The sequence below is a fragment of the Tursiops truncatus genome, chromosome 2, assembly GCF_011762595.2.
Source record: "Tursiops truncatus isolate mTurTru1 chromosome 2, mTurTru1.mat.Y, whole genome shotgun sequence".
Classification (NCBI taxonomy): domain Eukaryota; kingdom Metazoa; phylum Chordata; class Mammalia; order Artiodactyla; family Delphinidae; genus Tursiops; species Tursiops truncatus.
The window spans coordinates 75,363,810-75,384,881 of NC_047035.1; the positions used below are offsets into that span (position 1 = coordinate 75,363,810).

Consider the following 21,072-nt stretch of genomic DNA (forward strand, 5'->3'; position numbering starts at 1 on the left):
CTACTACAAAAGAGAAATTATGGATGTTACAAGAGAATTTGTAATAGGGGCATGTAGTCTACACCATAGTATAGTTGGGTGGTTAAGAGTGTGACTTCAGGGCTTCCCTGGTGGCGCAGTGGTTGAGAGTCCGCCTGCCGATGCAGGGGATACGGGTTCGTGCCCCGGTCCGGGAAGATCCCACATGCCGCGGAGCGGCTGGGCCCGTGAGCCATGGCTGCTGAGCCTGTGCGTCCAGAGCCTGTGCTCCACAACGGGAGAGGCCACAACAGTGAGAGGCCCGCGTACCGCAAAAAAAAAAAAAAAGAATGTGACTTCAGAAGCCACATTGCCTAAATTTGAATCTGGCACCACTTTTCATTAGCCGTGGAATGTTGGGCAAATTGCTTATCTTTCTGTGCCTCAGTTTCCTCATCTGTAAAATATAGTTATTTCAAGTTTAAGAAAATTGAAACTGCTGATGCATTTTCATTGTTTAGAAGAGGGCCAGGTACGTAATGTACATTCAACAAGTTTGGCTGTTTTTTGTCTGGGAGCTCAGGGAAAGCTTTTCTTTGAAATGACGATGTTGAAATGAGCTTTGAAGGATAAGTAAGAATTAAATAGGCAAAATCGATGGGGAACCAGTTAGAAGGCGATTGCAATAGTCCAGGGAAGTGAGGATGGTAAATTGATCCAGAATGGTAGTAGGGGCAGAAGTGGATGGATTTGAGGGATGTTTAGGAGGTAAAGGTAGGATTTTAAAATATTGGATAGGGGTAGTAAGGAAGAGAGTTTCTGGTCTCTACAGTCATGACTGAATAGGAGATGCTGGAGGATGATTATCCTCTGTGTGTGTGCGCGCGTGGTGGTGTGGATGGAGGAGACTACCAAGGAATCAGTCTCCTTGAGGTAATAAGCCTCTTACGGGGAGAGTTGGACGAGTGGGTCAGCCAGGGAGACTGGAGAGACTACCAGGAAGAGCTATTGGGTAAGCAAGTGAATAAACAGGCCTGGAGTTCAGACGTCTTGCCCAGAGATATAAATGAGAGACGTAAGTGTATAGATAGTTTGTTGAAGAAAATAATGAGTTGAGACCTTGTACGTGAATTACACATTCTTGAAAAGAAAGTATAGAATGAAAAAAAAAGAAGGCCTAGGACCAAAGCTTGGTGAACTTCAACAATTAAAGGCTGGTAGAGGAGAAGAATAGCAAAGGAGAATTGGCCAGAGAGGTAGAATGAAAATCAGAAAAGTGTGGTGTCCTGGAAGCCGTTCGAAAAAAGTGTTTGGGCGGCAGGGGTGTTTCTGAAATCTTTATGACCCTTCCTTGGCGCCCTGAGAGTTTTAATTTAGGTCTCTCACGACTCAAAGTTGGATGCTAGTGACTTAGAACATCTATAGCAGGTTAGGCTGACTGAAGCCGGTTAGTTGAACATGATCTTTAGACGCTAGAATCTAAAGTATAGTTATTCTTGGGGCTTCCCTGGTGGCACAGTGGTTGAGAGTCCGCCTGCCGATGCAGGGGACGCGGGTTCGTGCCCCGGTCCGGGAAAATCCCACATGCCGCGGAGCGGCTGGGCCCGTGAGCCATGGCCGCTGAGCCTGCGTGTCCAGAGCCTGTGCTCCGCAACGGGAGAGGCTGCAACAGTGACAGGCCCGCGTACCGCAAAAAAAATAAAAATAAATATAGTTATTCCTGTTTGCTGTAAATTAGATTTAATGTAGAGGAAGCAAGGGCTACAGTGCATATTCAAACTCAATAGATATTAGCCTGCTGAAATTAATGAATTATTTTGAAGGCCATTCATGTGGGTGGTGATTCCCTCTAAGGCTGCCTAGCATCTCCAAGGTAGGTAGAGACACTGGGAAAAAGTTTTTTCTAAATAGTCTATCCAGCAACATTCGTTGAGTACCTCCTAGAAATAGTGGTTACATACCAAGAAGTGTGCGAGATGTTTCATTAATCCTCACTAATGGCCCTGTAATTTGAGCCCCCTATGTACAGAGGAATGAACTAGACTCAGAAAGGTTTATTTACTTAGTGGGACAGAAATTTGAACCCAGATCCCTCTGACTTTAAGCTCATCATACCTCCACATACAAATATAACTAAAATACGACGTAGAAGATAATTATCCCCAAAGAGTACTTAACAAAAGTACTATGAAAGCTCATATGGGACTGGTTACTCTTAGCTTGACAGTGAAAAGTAGAGATGCATTAAATCCAATGGACATTTTAAAGTTCTTATATTATTGGACATTTTTGCTTTGTTCAATGCAATTGATCGCTCTTTCCCTCAGCAATACTCTACTGTCTTTGCTTCGGTGATATTGCACTCTCTGCTTCTCTAGCTTTGCCTTCTCTACCTGCTTAGTAGGTGTGGCTTATTCTGATTCTTAAATCCTGATGTTCTCTTGGGTTCCTCTTTAGCTTTTTTCACCCTACACCGAAAATCTCAAATTTGGGGGTTTTCAGCTAAGTGTTTTTTCTAACGCATAGTGTTTAAAACATTAAAAAAAATTAGTTGTCTGCATTTAAAACCCAGAAGATTTACGTAAAACTCTGTATTTCTGGCTTTTGAAAAACCTGAAGTTCTCTTTCAATCTTGGATGTGTGTTTCCATATGGCAACACTTAACTAGAGCTGAATAGCAGCTGCTCTCTTTGGAATGGACATCCAGTTCTTCACAGACCCCTCACATTCTCTGTTGTCTCCCCAACAGTATTGGTGCAGTGTTTCATATACTAGCTCTGATTACCCAGAGTAATTACCTGGGTAATCTCCACTCTTAAAACTACTATTTTGATACTGATAACTCTGTCACCAAGGCAACTTTTATATTTATAATCCAACCTTTTATTGAATATCACTACTTAACATGCTATAGGTAACTCAGACTAAACATGGCTGAACTCATCTTTCCCTGTAAACTCTAGGTTTTACCAATTTTTATCCCCTAAGTATTATTCCGCTCTGGCCTTGCCTTCCTATCATTACCTTTTGAACCACATTGCTATGATTCAGGCTCTAATCATCTTGTTGGTTGCAAACAACAGAAATCATCTTTTGGCTAACTTAAGCAGAAGGGGAACATATTCGAAGGATATTGTGTGGCTCACAAAATCAGTGGGAATGCTAGAGAATCTGATTTAGAAAATGATCTGAAACCAAGGGAAGTTGGAAACATGGAGAACGTGGCCAGGATCATAGCACTGAACAGTCTATGATGCTGCAGAATTCCAGCGTCTGACATTGCTGAGTATTGTCTAACTGGTTGGTTCTGGATCTTTGTATTACCACTGAAAAGTCAAGGTTTTCCACAGCAGTGTCCACTTAGACTAGGCTAGGTCATGTGCGTACTTCTTCTCCGACAGGAAGAGGAGATGGGACTCTGCCCCTCATTTCAGTACCCCCACCCACCCATCCCAGCTCTATAGTGGGGATTAAGATCCACTCTTCCATTGAAGACTTTTAACCTTGTGCTATTCTCCCAATATAGGAAGGGGGAAGCAGGAAAAAAAATCAGCAAGCATCCACAATACAACTCTTTTCTGGACTACCACAGCAGCCCCCTGACTACTTCTGTGTCCTCTGTTACATCAGCCCCCAAATCTATTCTCTATCAAACAGCCAGAGTTAGCCAACTAAAATGCATTTCTGATTATGTCGTTCCATGTTTCAGTGGCTCCTCATCCACTAGAAGAAAATGCTTTAACATGGCGTTCAAGGCTCTTTCCTTGAAGGGTCTGGCCCTTACCTATACCTTCAATCTTATCTCCCTCTGATTTCTTCTTTGTGATTTACACTTTAGCAAGACTGAACTTCAGAGCTACTTAAGAGTTTCCTCTATACGTCTCATGGCTGTTTTTCATTGCTATCAAGAATGCAGTTTGGCTTGTGGCAGAGAGAGCGCTTTATCTTTTAAGAGTAAAAGGCCCCATGTTCCAGCAATTGGGCTGACTCACTCCCATGATGGACGGAAGATTTGGCCCCTTTTAATGGGTCGTGGGAGAAGGTGCAGTCACTACAGCAGAGGAGTTGACAGTGCTGCTAGAAGGCAGGGGATTCAGAGGGAGGCGGAGTTGGCCTAGTGTGGAACCCTCCCTCCCGAGTTTACGCTCTTTCGTGTGCAGAAAACAGTGTAGGTGGTGGGGGAATTTAATCGCCAGGACTAGTTTCCCGCAGCTTGAGACGGTTCTGCTGGCCAGGCTCCTTTTTTTTTTTCAAGCAAGCTGCAGGCTTCGCTTCGGCCCTGGAAACCGGATAGGCCTCTCCGTGCGCTCTCAACCTAACCCCGCGGTGGCGGGGGAGGGGGAAGCTCTGCCTAGTCCCGCCCACTGCGCTGTTTTGCGTGTTTGCCCCTGTGGTGAGTGGCAGTGAAGTTTAGCCAATGAAGACGCGGGGCGGGCAGGAGCATGAAGTTAGGCTGCGCTGGAGGAGGGGGAACTGGTGCTGGAGAGACAGCGAGAGGGGCGAACCGGCCCCCCACGGCCGCTGCAGGTAAAGGCACCTCTCTTACCTTGCTGGGGTGAGGCACAGCTCTTTTTCTACTTAAGGGCTAGTCGGGCCTTCCCGCCTGTAGCTTCCACCCTCACATTGCTCCCACCCGGGCATCCACACCCCCCCACCCCGCATCTTCCCGTCTTGGCCATCCCCACCCTGGAGGGCACCCCGCTAGCTCACTCCCTCAAGAGCATGTACCTCACCTCCATTTTGGGGGCTCCAGTTGCCCGACATCGCCCTCCTCTGCTGTGTGGGCCTTACTGGCACCAGCCCTGGCAGTATGAGCAGGTACTGTACCCGGGTCCCCGCCACCCCCGCCCCCAGTCGCGTCTCCCTCTCCGTCAACCCCGCACTTCCTTACCTTGCCCCTTCCCTTCCACATGAGTACATATAATTTCTGTAGTTTCTCCTTTACCCCTTGAACATACGAACATGCTTTTAGCATTCATAGTTGCCTATTTTGCTTTCCCTGTTTATTCAGAAGGACTCACTTTACCAGCCATGTTTGCCCCAAATGTCCATACTCCTGATTGAGGTTTGAGTGCTTTTTTCTGTAATTGGGAAAACAAAAACAGAGTAGCCACACATTTGGAATTGAGAATGGTGAAGATAGAGAAAATGGCCTAGGATCTCGACCTTCGTGAGGAGAATCTCCTGAGTGGCTCCAAGTTAATAGCTCTATTTCTTATGGTCTGTGTCCCTCCATCCTGATCCTTTGCTGACCCTAAATTGTGATTCTGTTCACCTTGGATGTTTATTTCCCATTTCTTTATAAGATTTGAGACCCTTTGGGTTTCACAAATGTCTCCATGATACAGTTTTTAAATCCTCCTCTTTTAAAATTATGTTGGTGAGTTTCATTTTAAGCCTTCTGATTTATTTTATTTTCAAGGGGTTTCTTCAGACTGCTTCTACCCATCTTGTTTCCATATCGTGTTTATGTCTGCCTGCCTGCCTATGCTGATCTTCTTGAAAGGATAGTTTCCAATAACAAGATTAATACTTTGAAGTAAAATAGTTTGTTCTTTGAGCAGTTAGAGGTTAAGTGGGCATGGCTGCTACTTTCTAAAAGTGCATATTAACCCCCCAGAAAAGATCAGTTTTTGTCAATATGGCATTCATCTGTTATCTTCTAAGAGGATGGATAGTACAGAGAAATCTGTAAGGGAGAATGGATGTCTGTAGTTCAGTTTATATAATTTTATGTCTTAGACAGCTGGACTAATTTCTGTTGCAGTGTTTCTCATCCGTCATAAATAATATGATAAACTCCCTTTTGAGAGACCATAAGAAATCTTACCCCATCACAGAGATGTCGATAATCCTTCCAAACCAGGCATACTTCTTTTTCTGCCCCCCACCCCTACCCATGTTGTCCAGTTTTATTGAATATAAATAACCTAAACAATGAGATGTTTTCCTTTTCCATTTGACAAATATAAAATTATAACACCGAATGCACATTTTCAAACTTTGCATACCTTCCATCTCCCAGTTGAGAATCACTGCTTTGTTGAAAGGTATGGGGAGATTGAGATGGAAAAGTATAGAGTAGAATTAAAACTAAGTCTTTTATGATTGGACCCACAAGTTGTTATTGAAATGGGCGAGGGTAGGGAGACACGTTAAAATAAGAACAGGAGAGTTGGGACTCTAGGTTTCTAAGAAAACCCATAAGAACTACATTAAAGATGATAAAGCTGCAAAAAAAATCAGTTTATATTTATTTCAAGGGAAGGGAGTAGTTTCTCCTTAAAGAAGACGATGAGATGAAGGGCTTTATATAAAGAATTGCTCTGGCTTGTTATTTGGAAGTTTTAGATGGGTGGCCTTGGATTTTAACCTTAACTTACTAGTTAGTACTACTTCTCCCCCTCTCCCTCCCTCCCCCCCAAGATTTTCTGTCGTTAGTCTACTCATTAGTTTGGAATTATGGAAAGTGATTAAGTGCAACCATCAAGCTCTCTGTCTTTCCTTTTGAGCATATACATATGTTCCTCTTTGGGGCAGTGGTAGATGAAGACTGGCCTTTCATTCTCAATATGATTAAAGTTTGCTATGATTTCTTTATCTAGGCAGTTGCTTTACTTAGGGATATATTAAGGGTTTGGTATATTTGAGTGCTTAACATCTATTTATTTAATAAATTTATTTATTTATTTATATTTGGCTGCATTGGGTCTTCGTTGCTGCACACAGGCTTTCTGTAGTTGCAGTGAGCAGGGACTACTTCACGTTGAGGTGGCTTCTCTTGTTCCGGAGCACAAGCTTTAGGCACACGGGCTTCAGTAGTTGTGGCTCACGGTCTCTAGAGTGCAGACTCAGTAGTTGTGGCGCACCGGCTCAGTTGTTCCGTGGCATGTGGTATCTTCCCGGACCAGGGCTCGAACCCGTGTCCCCTACATTGGCAGGGGGATTCTTAACCATTGTGCCACCAGGGAAGTCCAACATCTGTTTATTTTTATTACCAGGGTTTGAACCATGGAAAGAGAATTCTACCAAGCTCATCTACCATGGGGTAGATGAACTTGGTAGAGTAGGCCAGACATGGGTATAGCCAGGATAACCCATAAGTAGGAACAGAAGGAGGGGTGAAGAAAGTTGGAGATATGTTTGGAGAAGGTTTATTCTTTTGAGAGTCAAGGACAACTTAAAGATATGAGTTAAAAAAGAAGCTGGAGACTAGGATTAAAAAAATTGTACAAGATGAATTAGGTCAGTAGAGGTGAGTTGATGGGATGGGACTGAGAAGTAGTGTGACTTGATGCTGTGGTTTTTAAATTATTGGGCCCCGACTGACCCAGGAGAAGCAGAAATTTGGTCCAAAAATTGGGAAGGGAGATAAATGATAAGTGCATTGACCTTTAAAAACTTATACTTGAGTCATATGGAAGTAAGGAAATATTTCAGAAGCTATTAGCCTCGTTTCTCCCATTAAAAAATGAGATCTCTCTCTCTCTCTCTCTCTGACGTTGGGCTGTTGTGGAGGGAGGGAAGGAAGAGCATTTGGGTGAATAAATAGCAAGGAGTCCTGGAAAGGACAAAATAACCCATGGAAGAAAAGGCAGGTTATAAACTATTATCAGCATAAACTTTTAGTTAGTGCAAACTTTCACTGTAGTTTTTATATTTTTAGTTTTTATTTTTTTGCGGTACGCAGGCTTCTCACTGTTGTGGCCTCTCCCGTTGCGGAGCACAGGCTCCGGACGCGCAGGCGCAGCGGCCATGGCTCACGGACCCAGCCGCTCCGCGGCATGTAGGATCCTCCCGGACTGGGGCACGAACCCGTGTCCCCTGCATCGGCAGGTGGACTCTCAACCACTGCGCCACCAGGGAAGCCCTCACTGTAGTTTTTTTGTGACATTTAACTGTTAGATATTTAGTGTAACTTCTCTGACAGTGAATAGGAAGTGAAAGATAATAGGTGGCAAAGTAGGGCATAACTAGAAAACAGCTGATGGTAGTGTTGAGAAAATCGATAAAATTATTGAGTAGATTTTCATTAAATTAAGAAATACCCATAACTTTAAAAAATTATTTATTTATTTATGGCTGCATTGGGTCTTCGTTGCTGCATGCAGGCTCTTCTCTAGTTGTGGCGAGCGGGGGCTACTCTTCATTGCGGTGGCTTCTCTTGTTGCGGAGCACGGGCTCTAGGTGTGTGGGCTTCAATAGTTGTGGCACACGGGCTCAGTGGTTGTGGCTCACGGGCTCTAGAGCACAGGCTCAGTAATTGTGGCACATGGGCTTAGTTGCTCCGCAGCATGTGGAATCTTCCCGGACCAGGGCTCGCACCCGTGTCTCCTGCATTGGCAGGCGGATTCTTAACCGCTGTGCCACCAGGGAAGTCCTATCCATAACTCTTCAGATCACCATTTTGAGTTACTTTGGGGCAGGTGTTAGATAGGAGAGGCTGGAATGAGCTAGTGGAATAGTTTAACCAGGAGTGGGAAGTGATACGGACCCTGGTTGAGATGTGAAGGGTATACAATTACTGAAGCTAGGAAGATCTTGTTTAACATTGGTGGAGATGCCATGTATGCTTTGTAATTTTGACTGATGTGCCAACTACTGATGAGTCTCTTATCTATGTCTGATTTTCTGGGCTACTTACCCACATTATATTGTTTTACAAGGATAACTGGAATGGGTTAAGGAAAGGGGAAAAAAAGTTTGGGGGTTGTGTGGAAGAGCCTTCTTCAGTCAAGTCTGTACTGTGTCACTGACAAATTTCTCCTCTGATATCTTCTAGAAGTTAGGAGAAGTGGTGTTATCAAGCAAGGCTTTTCTGGATTGACAAATATTGATATCATATACAAAGAGCAGATACTACACTTTCATGTAGTTTAGTTAGGTGGTGATGTACTTATAATTCCTTGTCTTAGTTTTTCCTTTTCCCAGCATTTTATGAACTTAAAGCCCCAGATGTGGATTTAGTAAACATAATTTCAGTTATTTGTAGGACAGTTTTTCAAGATAGGAAGTATTCTGCTGTCTCATCTTGGAATCAGGGAATAACAGTTAGTTTCTCTAAGGACTGAATGGTTCATTCCAGACACTGCAAGCAAATACTTTAATTCATTAAATTTTTTTTGAGTAGCTATTGTGTATGTGATATTCTTCTGGTTCTTTAGGGATCCACAGATGAATAAGACATGGTCCCCACCATTCAGAAACTCTTCTTTCTCGGGGAAAGAGGAGCTGGGCCACCATGCAGGGTTGTGCAAGGTGTGCATTGCAGGTGTTCACTATCATCATAGATAATATGTTTAGTATGACAGTTTTCCAGCAGATGGCAAACAAGTATCTTGAGTAGGCAGCTTTTTATAATTTGCACAAAAGAACCTTTTGGGCCTTCAGAGGAAATGGACAAGAAACTTACCATTTTAATAAAATATTAAATATAAGTGCTTTAAATAAGGTGCAGACAACACTGTGGATATTTAAAGAAGGTGAACGGACCAAGTCATCAAAAATTGCTCACTTTATGGAGGTTCAGGGCTCACCTTGTGGAGTAGAAGACCTTTGAGGGTGTCAGAAATTTTAGCTGGAAGAGAAGTTTGGGAGGAGCATGGTGGGGATGTTCCAGGAAGAAACTACAGCATAATAGGCAAAGTCATGCAGATAGGAATGTCATTAAGGGAACTGTATTTTCTAGTTGGACTGGAATGTAGGGTATATATGGGAAGTGATGAGAGCATAGGAAGTGATGAGACTGAAAGTTGGGAATATAAACTAGAATGAAATTGTAGAATTCTTTGAATCTCTTGCAAAGGAAGTTTTTGATCTTAAATATGAGAAAGTGGGGAGGGGACGTCATAACAGAAACACTACGTATCGATTCATTGATAGGTTAGGTAGAATGAAGTTTGTGAAACTTCCTGGGTAAGATTATACTATAAGCTTGGTTAAAGGTGGTTATTTTTGCCAGTAGTAAGTAAAAGTATCTAAAATACAAGGGAAACTTACAAAATACAGTATATCCAGAAGGCTTTAGCTATATTCACTGAAGTATTGCTGGTATATTGTTAAGTTCTGTCAACTTACGAACCTGAAATAGAAGGTGAATGAATGTTAAATTTCCTGATCTCTACCTAAGAATGATAATTATTAAAAGAAATGGACAGAGATAGCTGAATGATCTTGACAGACAGAAGCTTCAAAGTGTGTAAGAGCCCCAAAAGGGCGTTGAATTGTTTCTTTTTTTCTTTTTTAGTTTTAGTTTTAAAGCAGAAATGTGGATGTTCTTTCCGCTGTGTCTCTGTCCTCAGATTACCTCACATTTCCCTCTTCTCTTATTATTTTGATGCTATTTGATATTAAGGCTAGAAATTTTCCCTGAGGTCACCTACTTTGCTTATTTGTCATTTGTCTTCCTACAACAGGAGTTCCACCATCTTCCTCTGAAGACCTAGCCATCTTGCTCCATGAAGGTCAGGACAATCTGACATGCACTTGTTTCTTGCCTCTTTACCTGAAGAGTAGTCCTCTTCCATTGTGTACATTTTTTTCTTAATAGGGGAGGGGAGGGGAGAGCCATTACCCCCCCTCCCCTTCCCTCCCTAAACCTTGGGGAAGTAACCCCCATTGCTTTCCCAAGATGGCAGACCCCATCATGGATCTGTTTGATGACCCAAATTTATTTGGCCTGGACTCTCTTACTGATGACAGCTTCAATCAGGTTACACAAGACCCTATTGAGGAAGCCCTTGGACTGCCAAGCTCTCTGGACTCCTTGGATCAGATGAACCAGGATGGTGGAGGTGGTGATGTGGGGAATTCATCAGCAAGTGACTTGGTCCCCCCACCAGAGGAAACAGCCCCCACAGAACTTCCCAAAGAATCGACAGCTCCAGCTCCAGAATCTTTAACCTTGCATGATTATACCACTCAGCCCGTCAGCCAAGAGCAGCCAGCCCCACCTGTCTTACAGACACCGACGCCAACGTCAGGACTTTTGCAGGTCTCCAAGAGCCAGGAGATCCTGAGCCAAGGGAATCCTTTCATGGGTGTCTCTGCCACAGCTGTTCCCTCCAGTAGTGCTGGAGGGCAGCCACCTCAGTCAGCCCCTAAGATTGTTATCCTTAAGGCCCCACCCAGCTCCTCAGTCACTGGTGCCCATGTGGCACAAATTCAGGCCCAAGGTATCACCAGCACAGCTCAGCCCCTCGTGGCTGGCACAGCCAATGGTGGAAAAGTCACTTTTACCAAAGTGCTAACCGGCACTCCCCTTCGACCTGGTGTTTCCATTGTCTCTGGTAATACAGTGTTGGCCGCCAAGGTCCCTGGGAACCAGGCTACTGTTCAGCGCATTGTCCAGCCCAGCCGACCAGTAAAGCAGCTGGTCCTACAGCCAGTTAAGGGTTCAGCTCCTGCTGGAAACCCTGGGGCCACAGGGCCCCCACTGAAGCCTGCAGTTACACTGACCTCTACACCTACCCAGGTGACTTGAGTGAAAGGGGGAGGTGAATTTTGGTTTAGTAGAGGGCCCAGCAACTGTGTGAGAGCAAGCACAGGAGAGCTGTCTCTAGGAAATCCTGTTTAAATTCCATCTTTACTTTTTATCAGTTAGTATTGACAGCATTGTATTTATCACTTACTGGGTGGAAGCAGTTAGTGTTAATGTATTTTTTTGAGCTCTTACTACATATTCACACTGTGCCTAGCTGGTGCTGAACAAGATAGACACAGTCCCTGTCCTTACAGAGCTCACAGTCTGCCAGGAAAAACAGACCTTAAACAAGAACTCATAATAATGTATGATATAAAGTTATATGAGTAATATAGGATGCAATGGGAACAAGAATCATTTTTGGAAAACTACATTTATTTTTTGCAAGACTTACGGAAGCTATGTGTATCTCTCCCCTGTTCTTATTACTAAGATTGTCCTCCTCTGACTTTGCCCAGTGAAAAGGCTAGTTTCTAGTATAAGAAAATAGAGGCTCTAGTCTCTGAATCAAGGGCCAGAAGAGTTTGGGGGGAGGGGAAGACAATATTAAGATAAGTAGCATTGGTGGAGAGAAGCTATAAGGAGGTGGATTTCAGTTCAGTATAGACTTTTGTTCTAATAGATTTCCAGAAAATGGAATGACTGCCATAGAAATAGAGCGAGCCTCCCAACAGTTTTTCAAGAACAGGCTTGATACCCGCTGGGCAGAGGTTACATAGAAAAGATCTTATCAGGAAAGACAGGAGGATGAACAGAAGGAATTATACTGTGCTTTCTGACCCTCAGCTGTTGTAACTCTAGGATGAGGAAAACTGGCGTAAACGTTAAGGGGTCTGCCATTCTTTAATGTTCTACCTCTCTTGCAATTTCCTTTCTTCACTCTAGGGTGAATCGAAACGCATCACGCTGGTCCTCCAGCAGCCACAGTCTGGAGGTCCCCAAGGACACCGGCACGTCGTGCTGGGGAGTCTGCCAGGCAAGATAGTGTTACAGGGCAACCAGCTGGCAGCCCTGACGCAAGCCAAGAATGCCCAGGGGCAGCCGGCCAAAGTAGTGACTATCCAGCTGCAGGTGCAGCCGCCACAGCAGAAGATCCAGATTGTACCGCAGCCTCCGTCGTCGCAGCCACAGCCCCAGCAGCCATCCTCAGCCCAGCCAGTGGCTCTTTCCTCTGTGCAGCAGGCTCAGATAATGGGACCAGGGCAGGGCCCGGGACAGAGACTTTCAGTACCGCTCAAGGTGGTGCTGCAGCCCCAGGTGAGACTTCCATAGTGAAGAAGGGAAGCACATCCCTTAGTCCCGGGCTGTTCCCCTCGGCAGTCACTCACTGTTGAACGTGGGGCCAGTCTAGGTTCATACCTCTGAAGTGACATGCAGACTTTTAGTTCCTTCACCCATGGAAACCTTGTTGTAATTACATCATGAAAAGATTTGAGGGTTATTATTGGGTTTGGGATCAGAGATGATTTGTCTGGTATTTGTCTTTGAACCGTTTCATTTACAATCTTTTCTTAATGTTCTTGTGAAATGAAAATGACTGGAAATATCCTCTCATTTGAAACATAAAGAAATAGCCTTAAAGAGGCCAAGTGATTGTCCTTCCTCTCACCCCCAGGGAGATGAAGGTAGGCCAAGAGTAGAATTTGAATTTTTTTACCTTTAGCCTAGAGACCAGTGTTGGTTGTATTGTTTGAAAATTTTCTGGAATTATGGAGATGAGTATTGACATTAGGAGCATGGCTTAAGTATATTGAAGGTTAATTTGGCACAGTTCTTGCCTTTTCTCATCTGCATCCCACCAAAAAACACTTTTTTTTTTTTTTTTTTTGGGAATGTGTCTCTAGGTTCAGTAAGACTTGGTGTGAGTCTGGTTCTTGAGGAATTAGAGAACTGACGTTTCTAGCCTACCTGCTTCAGAGTTGTTTTATTCAGGTTTTTCAGCTACAAGCATGTTGAAATTTTAGTGTCTTTATTTCTGTAGGCCGGCTCTTCCCAAGGGGCCTCTTCTGGGCTCTCCGTAGTTAAAGTTCTAAGTGCCAGTGAAGTGGCAGCTCTGTCCTCACCAGCAAGCTCTGCTCCTCATACGGGGGGCAAGACGGGAATCGAGGAAAACCGTAGGCTGGAGCACCAGAAGAAGCAAGAGAAAGCAAATCGGATTGTAGCGGAGGCCATTGCTAGGGCCCGTGCCCGGGGCGAACAGAACATACCTCGAGTCCTGAATGAGGATGAGTTGCCTAGCGTTCGGCCTGAGGAGGAAGGTGAAAAGAAACGCAGGAAGAAGAGCAGTGGGGAGAGGCTCAAGGAAGAAAAGCCAAAGAAGAGCAAAACATCTGGTACCTCCAAAACCAAGGGCAAGAGTAAGCTAAAGTAAGTACCACCCTTTGCTCTTTTGACGGGACATTTGAGGATAGTGCATACATTTTAAAATTCGTGTTGTATTCAGCAGCTACAAAGCTCAAGGTGATCTCTCTATCATTAGAAGATAATAAGGCCTTTCTTTTCTCTGTCCCAAGTGAACACCGAGGCACGGGAAAGATAGCCAGTCTTGTGTTAGGGGTTACATTTAAAAGCTGTGCCTGTGTTTTTCTATATTCTTCCTGATTTTGTATCACCATTGTGTGGAAGACTTCTCACTAGCCTCCTACCACCCACACCAGTAAAAGAGAGCTGCTGTAGACATAGCTGCCCTGTTCTTACATTTCATCTGTGAACTGGGGAGATTTCAGCAGCCACTGTCAGCCTTAAGCAGTCTTGACCGAACCATGGCTTGCCACATAATTCTTGTCACAATTGGCAAGAATTCCTTCCGTGTCTTGTAGCTTCACTCCTTTCTCTCTAGCTTCCACTCCCTGAGATTCTTCAGGCTTTGTGGTGTAATTATAATAATGCTTCATATCTGTACAGGATTTTTCAGCTTTAAAAAGCAAGTTTCATATCTGGTATCTTACTTGATCCTCAACAGCTGTCAGGCCAGATGTTATCATCAGTGTTTGCTACTTGCGAAACTAATGCCCAGCGACATTAGTGACATAGTGACAGAACTGGAACTAAAACAAGGCCTTGTAATTCTTAGTCAAGAATTCATTCTGCTGTGTTATTCTACCTTTCTTCAGGTATTTGTGAATACAGTGGTAACAGAGATTTGTCAGATCTGGTGTAAAGGTCAGCTGGTATTTTAGAAACCCTAATGTCTTCTTTTTTCAAACACGCTGCTCAATAGCTGTGTGTCCCACAGACTGAAGATCTAGACACTTATGCCTGGAGACTTTGTACGTGATGGTTTAGATTAATTATATTTTCTTACTCCTAAATTTTCCTTGCCTTCACTGTAACTGAATTTGGTTTTTCCTTTTTAGCACCATCACTCCTGTGGTGGGTAAGAAGAGAAAGCGTAATACCTCATCTGATAATTCAGATGTGGAAGTCATGCCTGCACAATCACCCCGGGAAGATGAAGAAAGCAGCATTCAGGTAAAAGGAGCCCTGAAGAACTTACTGAGAAAAATCATGTTTTACTTCTGACAGACAGACCAAGAATAGATACTGAGAGACGAAAAGCCTATGCACATTTCACCAGTTTTTCTAAACCAGAGGTAGTCCTAAAACGTAGAAGAGGCAAGATCTGGTCATGGTCATGTCTTTTAAATTTGAATTTTTTTTAGGCAAAAAGCATATTACTATAAAAAAGCAATATTCATTTTCTCAAATTCCAGTGTTTCAAAGACTAAGCAAATATGAAATTATGCTGCAAGATTGTTGTTTTGGGTATGGCAATACTTTGGTTTCTCTTAGAACTGTCCAGCTATCCCCCTTTTGCCTTACTTCTTTCAAAACTTCAGGGTTTTCAATTCTTGCCAAAACTTCAGGGTTTTGGTGCTGAGAACTGGGGTGTTTAAGGTACAATGTTTTTGCTACCTTTTGAAGATGAGAAACATTGGGAAGAGAATAAAACAAGCTGGACCAGAAGAACTTTAGTCCTCTATCTCTGTTGCCTTATGGTACCATCTTTGGCTCTAGTTTCCAACCATGGAAAGAATGTGTTGTTAATGATTCAGGAGACCCGTGGTACTTCTAAGTAGCTCTAATGGGCCTGGCCAGGTTACTTAGCTATGTGTAAATTCTTTATTTGAAAAATGGAGGTTTGGACTAAACAAACCTCAGGTGCCTCACTAGCTATCAGTACTTTATAAATGTCTCCCCTCTAACTTTTTTTCTTTTGATTTGAATTTTATTTTATTTATTTATTTTTTTATATCCCCTCTTCCTTAATATGCATTCAATACCTTGATAAACTGAGACTTCGGTTCTTCTGGGGTATGTTTACATGTGAGAATAGCCAAGACATTTTTGAAAAGGAGAATGAGGCAAAAGCTAGATTTAACAGACATTAGAATACATTATGAAATAATAACTACTAAGAGTTTAAAATTAGAGAAGAAATAAGAGATTAGTGAAAGATAATAGAGTCTAGAAGAGGATTCAAATAGTTGTTATGAGAAGTTAGTATATGAGTTAAAAGGCCATTTATCAGTGGAGGGAATTCCCTGGTTGTCCAGTGGTTAGGACTCTGCACTGTCACTTCCGAGGGCCCAGGTTCAATCCCTGGTCTGGGAACTAAGATCTGCAAGCCGTGTGGTGCAGCCAAAAAAAATAAATAAATAAAAAATAAAAAAATAAAATCAATGGAAAGAAAGATTATTTAATAAATTAAGTTAGGACAACTAGCTACACATTTAGGAAAAAATAAATAAAATTGGATTTCTTGCATTACTCTTTAACAAAAACAATTTCTAGTTTAATCAAGGGTCTAAATGCAAAAATTGAAATCATGAACCTTTATAAAACATGGATAAGTTTTTTTTTAAATAATTGTAAAATCAGGTAGATCTTTCTAAGGAGAGTATTAAAATTCAGAAGTCATAAAGGGAAAGATCGATACATTTAACTGTATAAAAATTATGCATGGGACTTCCCTGGTGGTGCAGTGGTTGAGAATCCGCCTGCCAATGCAGGGGACATGGGTTCGATCCTTGGTCTGGGAAGATCCCACGTGCGGTGGAGCAGCTAAGCCTGTGTGCCACAACTGCTGAGCTTGCGCTCTAGAGCCCGCGAGCCACAACTACTGAGCCTGAGTGCCACAACTACTGAAGCCCGCGTGCCTAGAGCCTGTGCTTTGCAACAAGAGAAGCCACCACAATGAGAAGCCCAAAGAGTAGTCCCTGCTCGCCGCAACTAGAGAAAGCCCGTGCGCAGCAACGAAGACCCAATGCAGCCAAAAATTAATAAATATATTTTTAAAAAAAATTACGCATGTGCAACAACAACAAAATTCTCTAAACAGCATAGTGGTTAAGACCACAGACTGGAGCAAGATTTCTTGGGTTCTCATCTTAACGCTACTGTTCACTAACATTGTCACTTCAGGCAAGTTTACTTAACCTCTTGGTGTCTCAATTTCCTCATCTCTAAAATGCAGATAGTAACATCTACCAAGTAGGGTTGTTAGGAGGCTTAAATGTAAATGTTTATAAAGCACATAGAACAGTGTTTAGGTAAGAGAGCTTAGTAAGAGTTATATATGTGTTTGTTAAATAAACAAAGGGTTAAATAAAACAAACTGAAGGCAAATCTTTGTGATACAAGAAATACAAAGATTTAAAAAATTTCAAAAGTGGTGTATTAATATGCTAGGGTTGCCAATACAAAATACCACAGATTGGGTAGCTTAAACAACAGAAATTTATTTTCTCACAGTTCTAAAGGCTAGAAGTCCAAGATCAAGAGGTCAGCAGGTCTGGTTACCTCTGAGACCTCTCTCCTTGGCTTGCAGAGGGCTACCTTCTCACTGTGTCCGCACATGGTCTTTCCTCAGTGCGTATATCCCTGGTGTCTTTGCGTGTGTCCAAATTCCCTCCTCTTTTAAGGACACAAATCCAGTTGAATCAGTGCCCACCCTAACTTAATCACCTCTCTAAATGCCCTGTCTTCAAATACAGTCACATTCTGAGGTACCAGGGGTTAGGATTTCAACATAAGAATTTGAGGGGATACAATTAAGCCCACAACATTGGTTAATACCAGTGTTGGCAATGGAGACCTCACAGTCCCCTAGGTCTTTTCTCCAGAGGTAACCTCTGTTACTATTTTTGTGTATCTTTCCAGAAATATTCTTTACTTCCATGAGCACTCTAATTCCACTACCACTTACTGTATGTATTCCATACCTACTCTTCTGTACTGTTGCTTTTTTTCTCCAACAATATATCTTGAAGGTAGTTCTTTATCAAAAAGATAGATCTAGCCATTCTTCCTCACACTCTGTTTTCTATTATGAAAAATTTGAAATATACACCAAAGTAGAGAGATTATTTTTTTATTTTTTGCAGTACACGGGCCCCTCACGGTTGTGGCCTCTCCCATTGCAGAGCACAGGCTCCGGACGCGCAGGCCCAGTGGCCATGGCTCACGGGCCCAGCCGCTCCGCGGCATGTGGGATCCTCCCAGACCGGGGCACAAACCCGCGTCCCCTGCATCGGCAGGCGGACTCTCAACCACTGCGCCACCAGGGAAGCCCCGAGAGATTATTTAATGACATCCCGTGTTCCATCATCCCAGAAAGTTCCATTGTACCCTCTTTTCAGTCAGTTCACCATCCTCTCCCCCACACCTCCACATAGGCAACCATTGTGCCCCTTTTTATTACCATAGATTAAACTTAGCCTGTTCTTGAACTTCATGTAAATGGAATCACGTAGTATGTACTCTTGGGTCTCACTTTTTTCAGCATAATGTTGTTCAGATTTATTCATGTTGTTGATGTATCTGAAGTTCATTCTTTTTTTTTTCTTGAGAAACAGTTTTATTTATGAATATAGCACAGTGTTTATTCATTCTATTAGACATTTGGTTTGTTCCCAATTTGGAGCTGTTATGAGTAAGCCTGCAATGAACCGTCTCAGTACACATACTTTGTGGACATAGGTTTTCACTTCTCATAGCTAAATTCCCAGGAGTTGATAGACTGTGGGGTAGTTAAACATTTAACCATTTAACTTTATAAGAATCTGCCAGCTTCCGAAGTGATTGTGTCATTTTACACTTCCACCAGCAGTGAGAGTTCCACTGTCACTTCATATATTTTGACTATAGCGTAATTTGTTTAACCAATCCCCTGTTGATAGGCATTTAGGTTTTCTCTGGTCTTCTACTACCACAAGTAATGCTACAGAGATTTGTATATATGTGCAAATTTATCTGTAGGATAATATCTTTGAAGTGGAATTGTTGGATCAAAGGGTATTGTCAAATTTTCTTCTATAGAAATTTTCTTCATGCCAGTGTGTACTCTCACCAACAATGTGTGCGTTCCTGTTTCAAATATTTGATCCAACTTTCTGATTTTTGCCACTCGGTTAGGTGCAAGAGAAAAAAAAAGGGGGATCTCAGTTTAGTTTTCAGTTGTAACAATTTTATTCTGAGTGTGAGCATCATTTTACACTAAAAGCCATTCTGTTTTTTTCTATGAACTATTTATGTTATTTGCCCATATTTCTATTGTGTTGATCTTTTTCTTAGTGATTCAAAAGACCTCTTTATGCTTGGGAAATGTATCATATGGCATTTTTTCTCTAGTTTATTACTTGTCTCAACTTTGTTTATGATGGATTATATTGATATTACTCAGATATCTTAAACTTTTTACAAGGTCAAATTGATCAATTTATTAGAAACACCTTCTCTACTCCAGGATTATAAAAAAAAATTCTTCCACATCTTCTTTTAGAAATTTTATGTCTTTTTTTTTAACTTTTAAATCTTGCAGTCTTTTTGTAGATTTGTTTCTTACATCCACTAGACGGCTAGTCATCTGTTTTCAATCCCATTTTATAGAATAATCCACTTTTTCCTCACTGATTAGAAGTTCTGTTTTTATCATGTTCTAAATCCACATAAGTATTTTAGTCTATATCTGAACATTATTTCCTTGACTTGTTTATCTCTTCTTGGAGAGGTACCAAGTTGTGTTAATTAGTATAGCTTTATATTGTCCTTAATATCTGGTAAGGCCAAGTATACTTTTTCATATTTTTCCTGGTTATTCTTAGATATTTAGTTCTCCATTTGAATTTTAGAATCAGCTTATCTAATTAAAAAATTCTGTTAATTTTGTTTTTCAAATTTATGTGATTAGGGAGGGTGTATATATTTCACTATTTATTCAACTCTCTTTTAATGTCCTATAGCGCTTTAAAGTTTTCTTCACATAGATTTTATATATTTCTTACTAAATTTAATGCTTAAGATAATTAATATTTTCTCAGAAAAAGAATATTTTCTTTTATTGTATTTTCTGCCTTAGTCTCTATAAGAATGCTATTGATTTTTAAAAATTAATTTTATGCCAAGCAAGTTTACTCATTTTCAGTAGTTCTGCTTCTAATGACTCATTTGATTTTGGGTTTTCCAGGGGTTATAATCATGATTGAAAAATAATAATTTTGTCTCTCCATCCTTCCTAATTTTTTTATCATGAGCTGCAAGTATTACTTAGATTATTTAATTAAAAAATCTTTTACTCAACCATTTGAAAGAATAAGGCAGATTTGAAATGTATTGATATGGAAAACATCTCCAAGAAAAATGCTAACAGAAAAGTAAGCAGCAGAACAATACATACAGTATGATCCTATTTATTAAAACAAACAAAAAAACTTTAGAACTAAAACTAAAACTAAACTAAAACAATTAGAAACAAAATGTTCTTGCACCTTTGCACTCCAGGGTTGCTCCTCCTGTGAAGTTCATTGCACTCTGCAGGTTGAGAGTCCTGTTTCAGTTTTTTAAGAGCCCCTTGCCAATAGGTTACTTTCAGGTGGAATCTGATACTTTGATAAAACAATTCAGCAAGTTAATATATATTCAGTACATAGAATAAGTTACATGATTTGACATCACATAATTTGATAAATAAGCTATTTATCATCTTTTGGTTTAATTTTTCATAGAGATTTTGGAGTCAAATCTAAGTATATGACTATAGGCGAATAGTTTTAAAGGTTTTCTCCTTGAGAGACCCAAGCAATTATTTTAACCATTTTTGCCTCTATAGAAGAGACGCTCAAACCGCCAAGTTAAACGGAAAAAATATACAGAGGATCTGGATATAAAGATCACAGATGATGAAGAAGAAGAAGAAGTAGATGTAACTGGTCCAATCAAAACTGAGCCTATCCTGCCTGAGCCAGTGCAGGAACCAGATGGCGAGACTTTGCCTTCCATGCAGTTCTTTGTGGTAAGCTGAGAACTTAAGCAATTTGAGACCTTTGTCTTGCTGCTCACAATCTCTGTTGACTGACTGCATCTTTTGCTACAGGAGAATCCCAGTGAAGAAGATGCAGCCATTGTAGACAAAGTGCTTTCTATGCGTATTGTGAAGAAGGAGGTGAGGCCTCTATTTTTAATGTCAGCCCATAATGCTGCAGTTACAGGCTGTATGTAATGAGCACCTTTGGATGTCAGGCTATATTGCTACAGTGTAGTTACAAGAGATGGTGGAGAAAAGTTAGGTGGAAAGTAGGAACTGTCTTATTGCCACTTCTTTCGCTTATTTGTTTAAACTGGAAAAGGGCTTA

The 21,072-nt window shown here is 41.7% G+C and overlaps 1 protein-coding gene and 1 non-coding gene across 8 annotated transcripts in view; both read left to right on the forward strand.

Moving 5' to 3' along the window:
- CHD8 (chromodomain helicase DNA binding protein 8) overlaps positions 1-21,072 on the forward strand; it is a 56,640-nt gene that overhangs the window by 7,529 nt on the left and 28,039 nt on the right. For 4 of the 7 annotated variants that reach the window (XR_012330032.1, XM_019935137.3, XM_019935141.3 and 1 more), the window contains exons 2-7: positions 10,374-11,431; positions 12,326-12,697; positions 13,422-13,807; positions 14,797-14,911; positions 20,550-20,732; positions 20,814-20,882. Coding sequence is in view for 6 of the 7 variants with exons in the window: in XM_019935137.3 (XP_019790696.1) it covers positions 10,589-11,431; positions 12,326-12,697; positions 13,422-13,807; positions 14,797-14,911; positions 20,550-20,732; positions 20,814-20,882 (1,968 nt within the window). In the remaining variant the exon portion in view is untranslated. Of the gene's footprint in view, positions 1-4,378; positions 4,486-10,373; positions 11,432-12,325; positions 12,698-13,421; positions 13,808-14,796; positions 14,912-20,549; positions 20,733-20,813; positions 20,883-21,072 lie in introns of those variants that run through there. The other 3 variants (XM_019935138.3, XM_073800663.1, XM_019935142.3) reach the window with 3 other exon arrangements.
- Positions 15,982-16,054, forward strand: TRNAD-GUC (transfer RNA aspartic acid (anticodon GUC)). Its single transcript has one exon. It is a non-coding gene; the product is annotated as a tRNA-Asp (tRNA).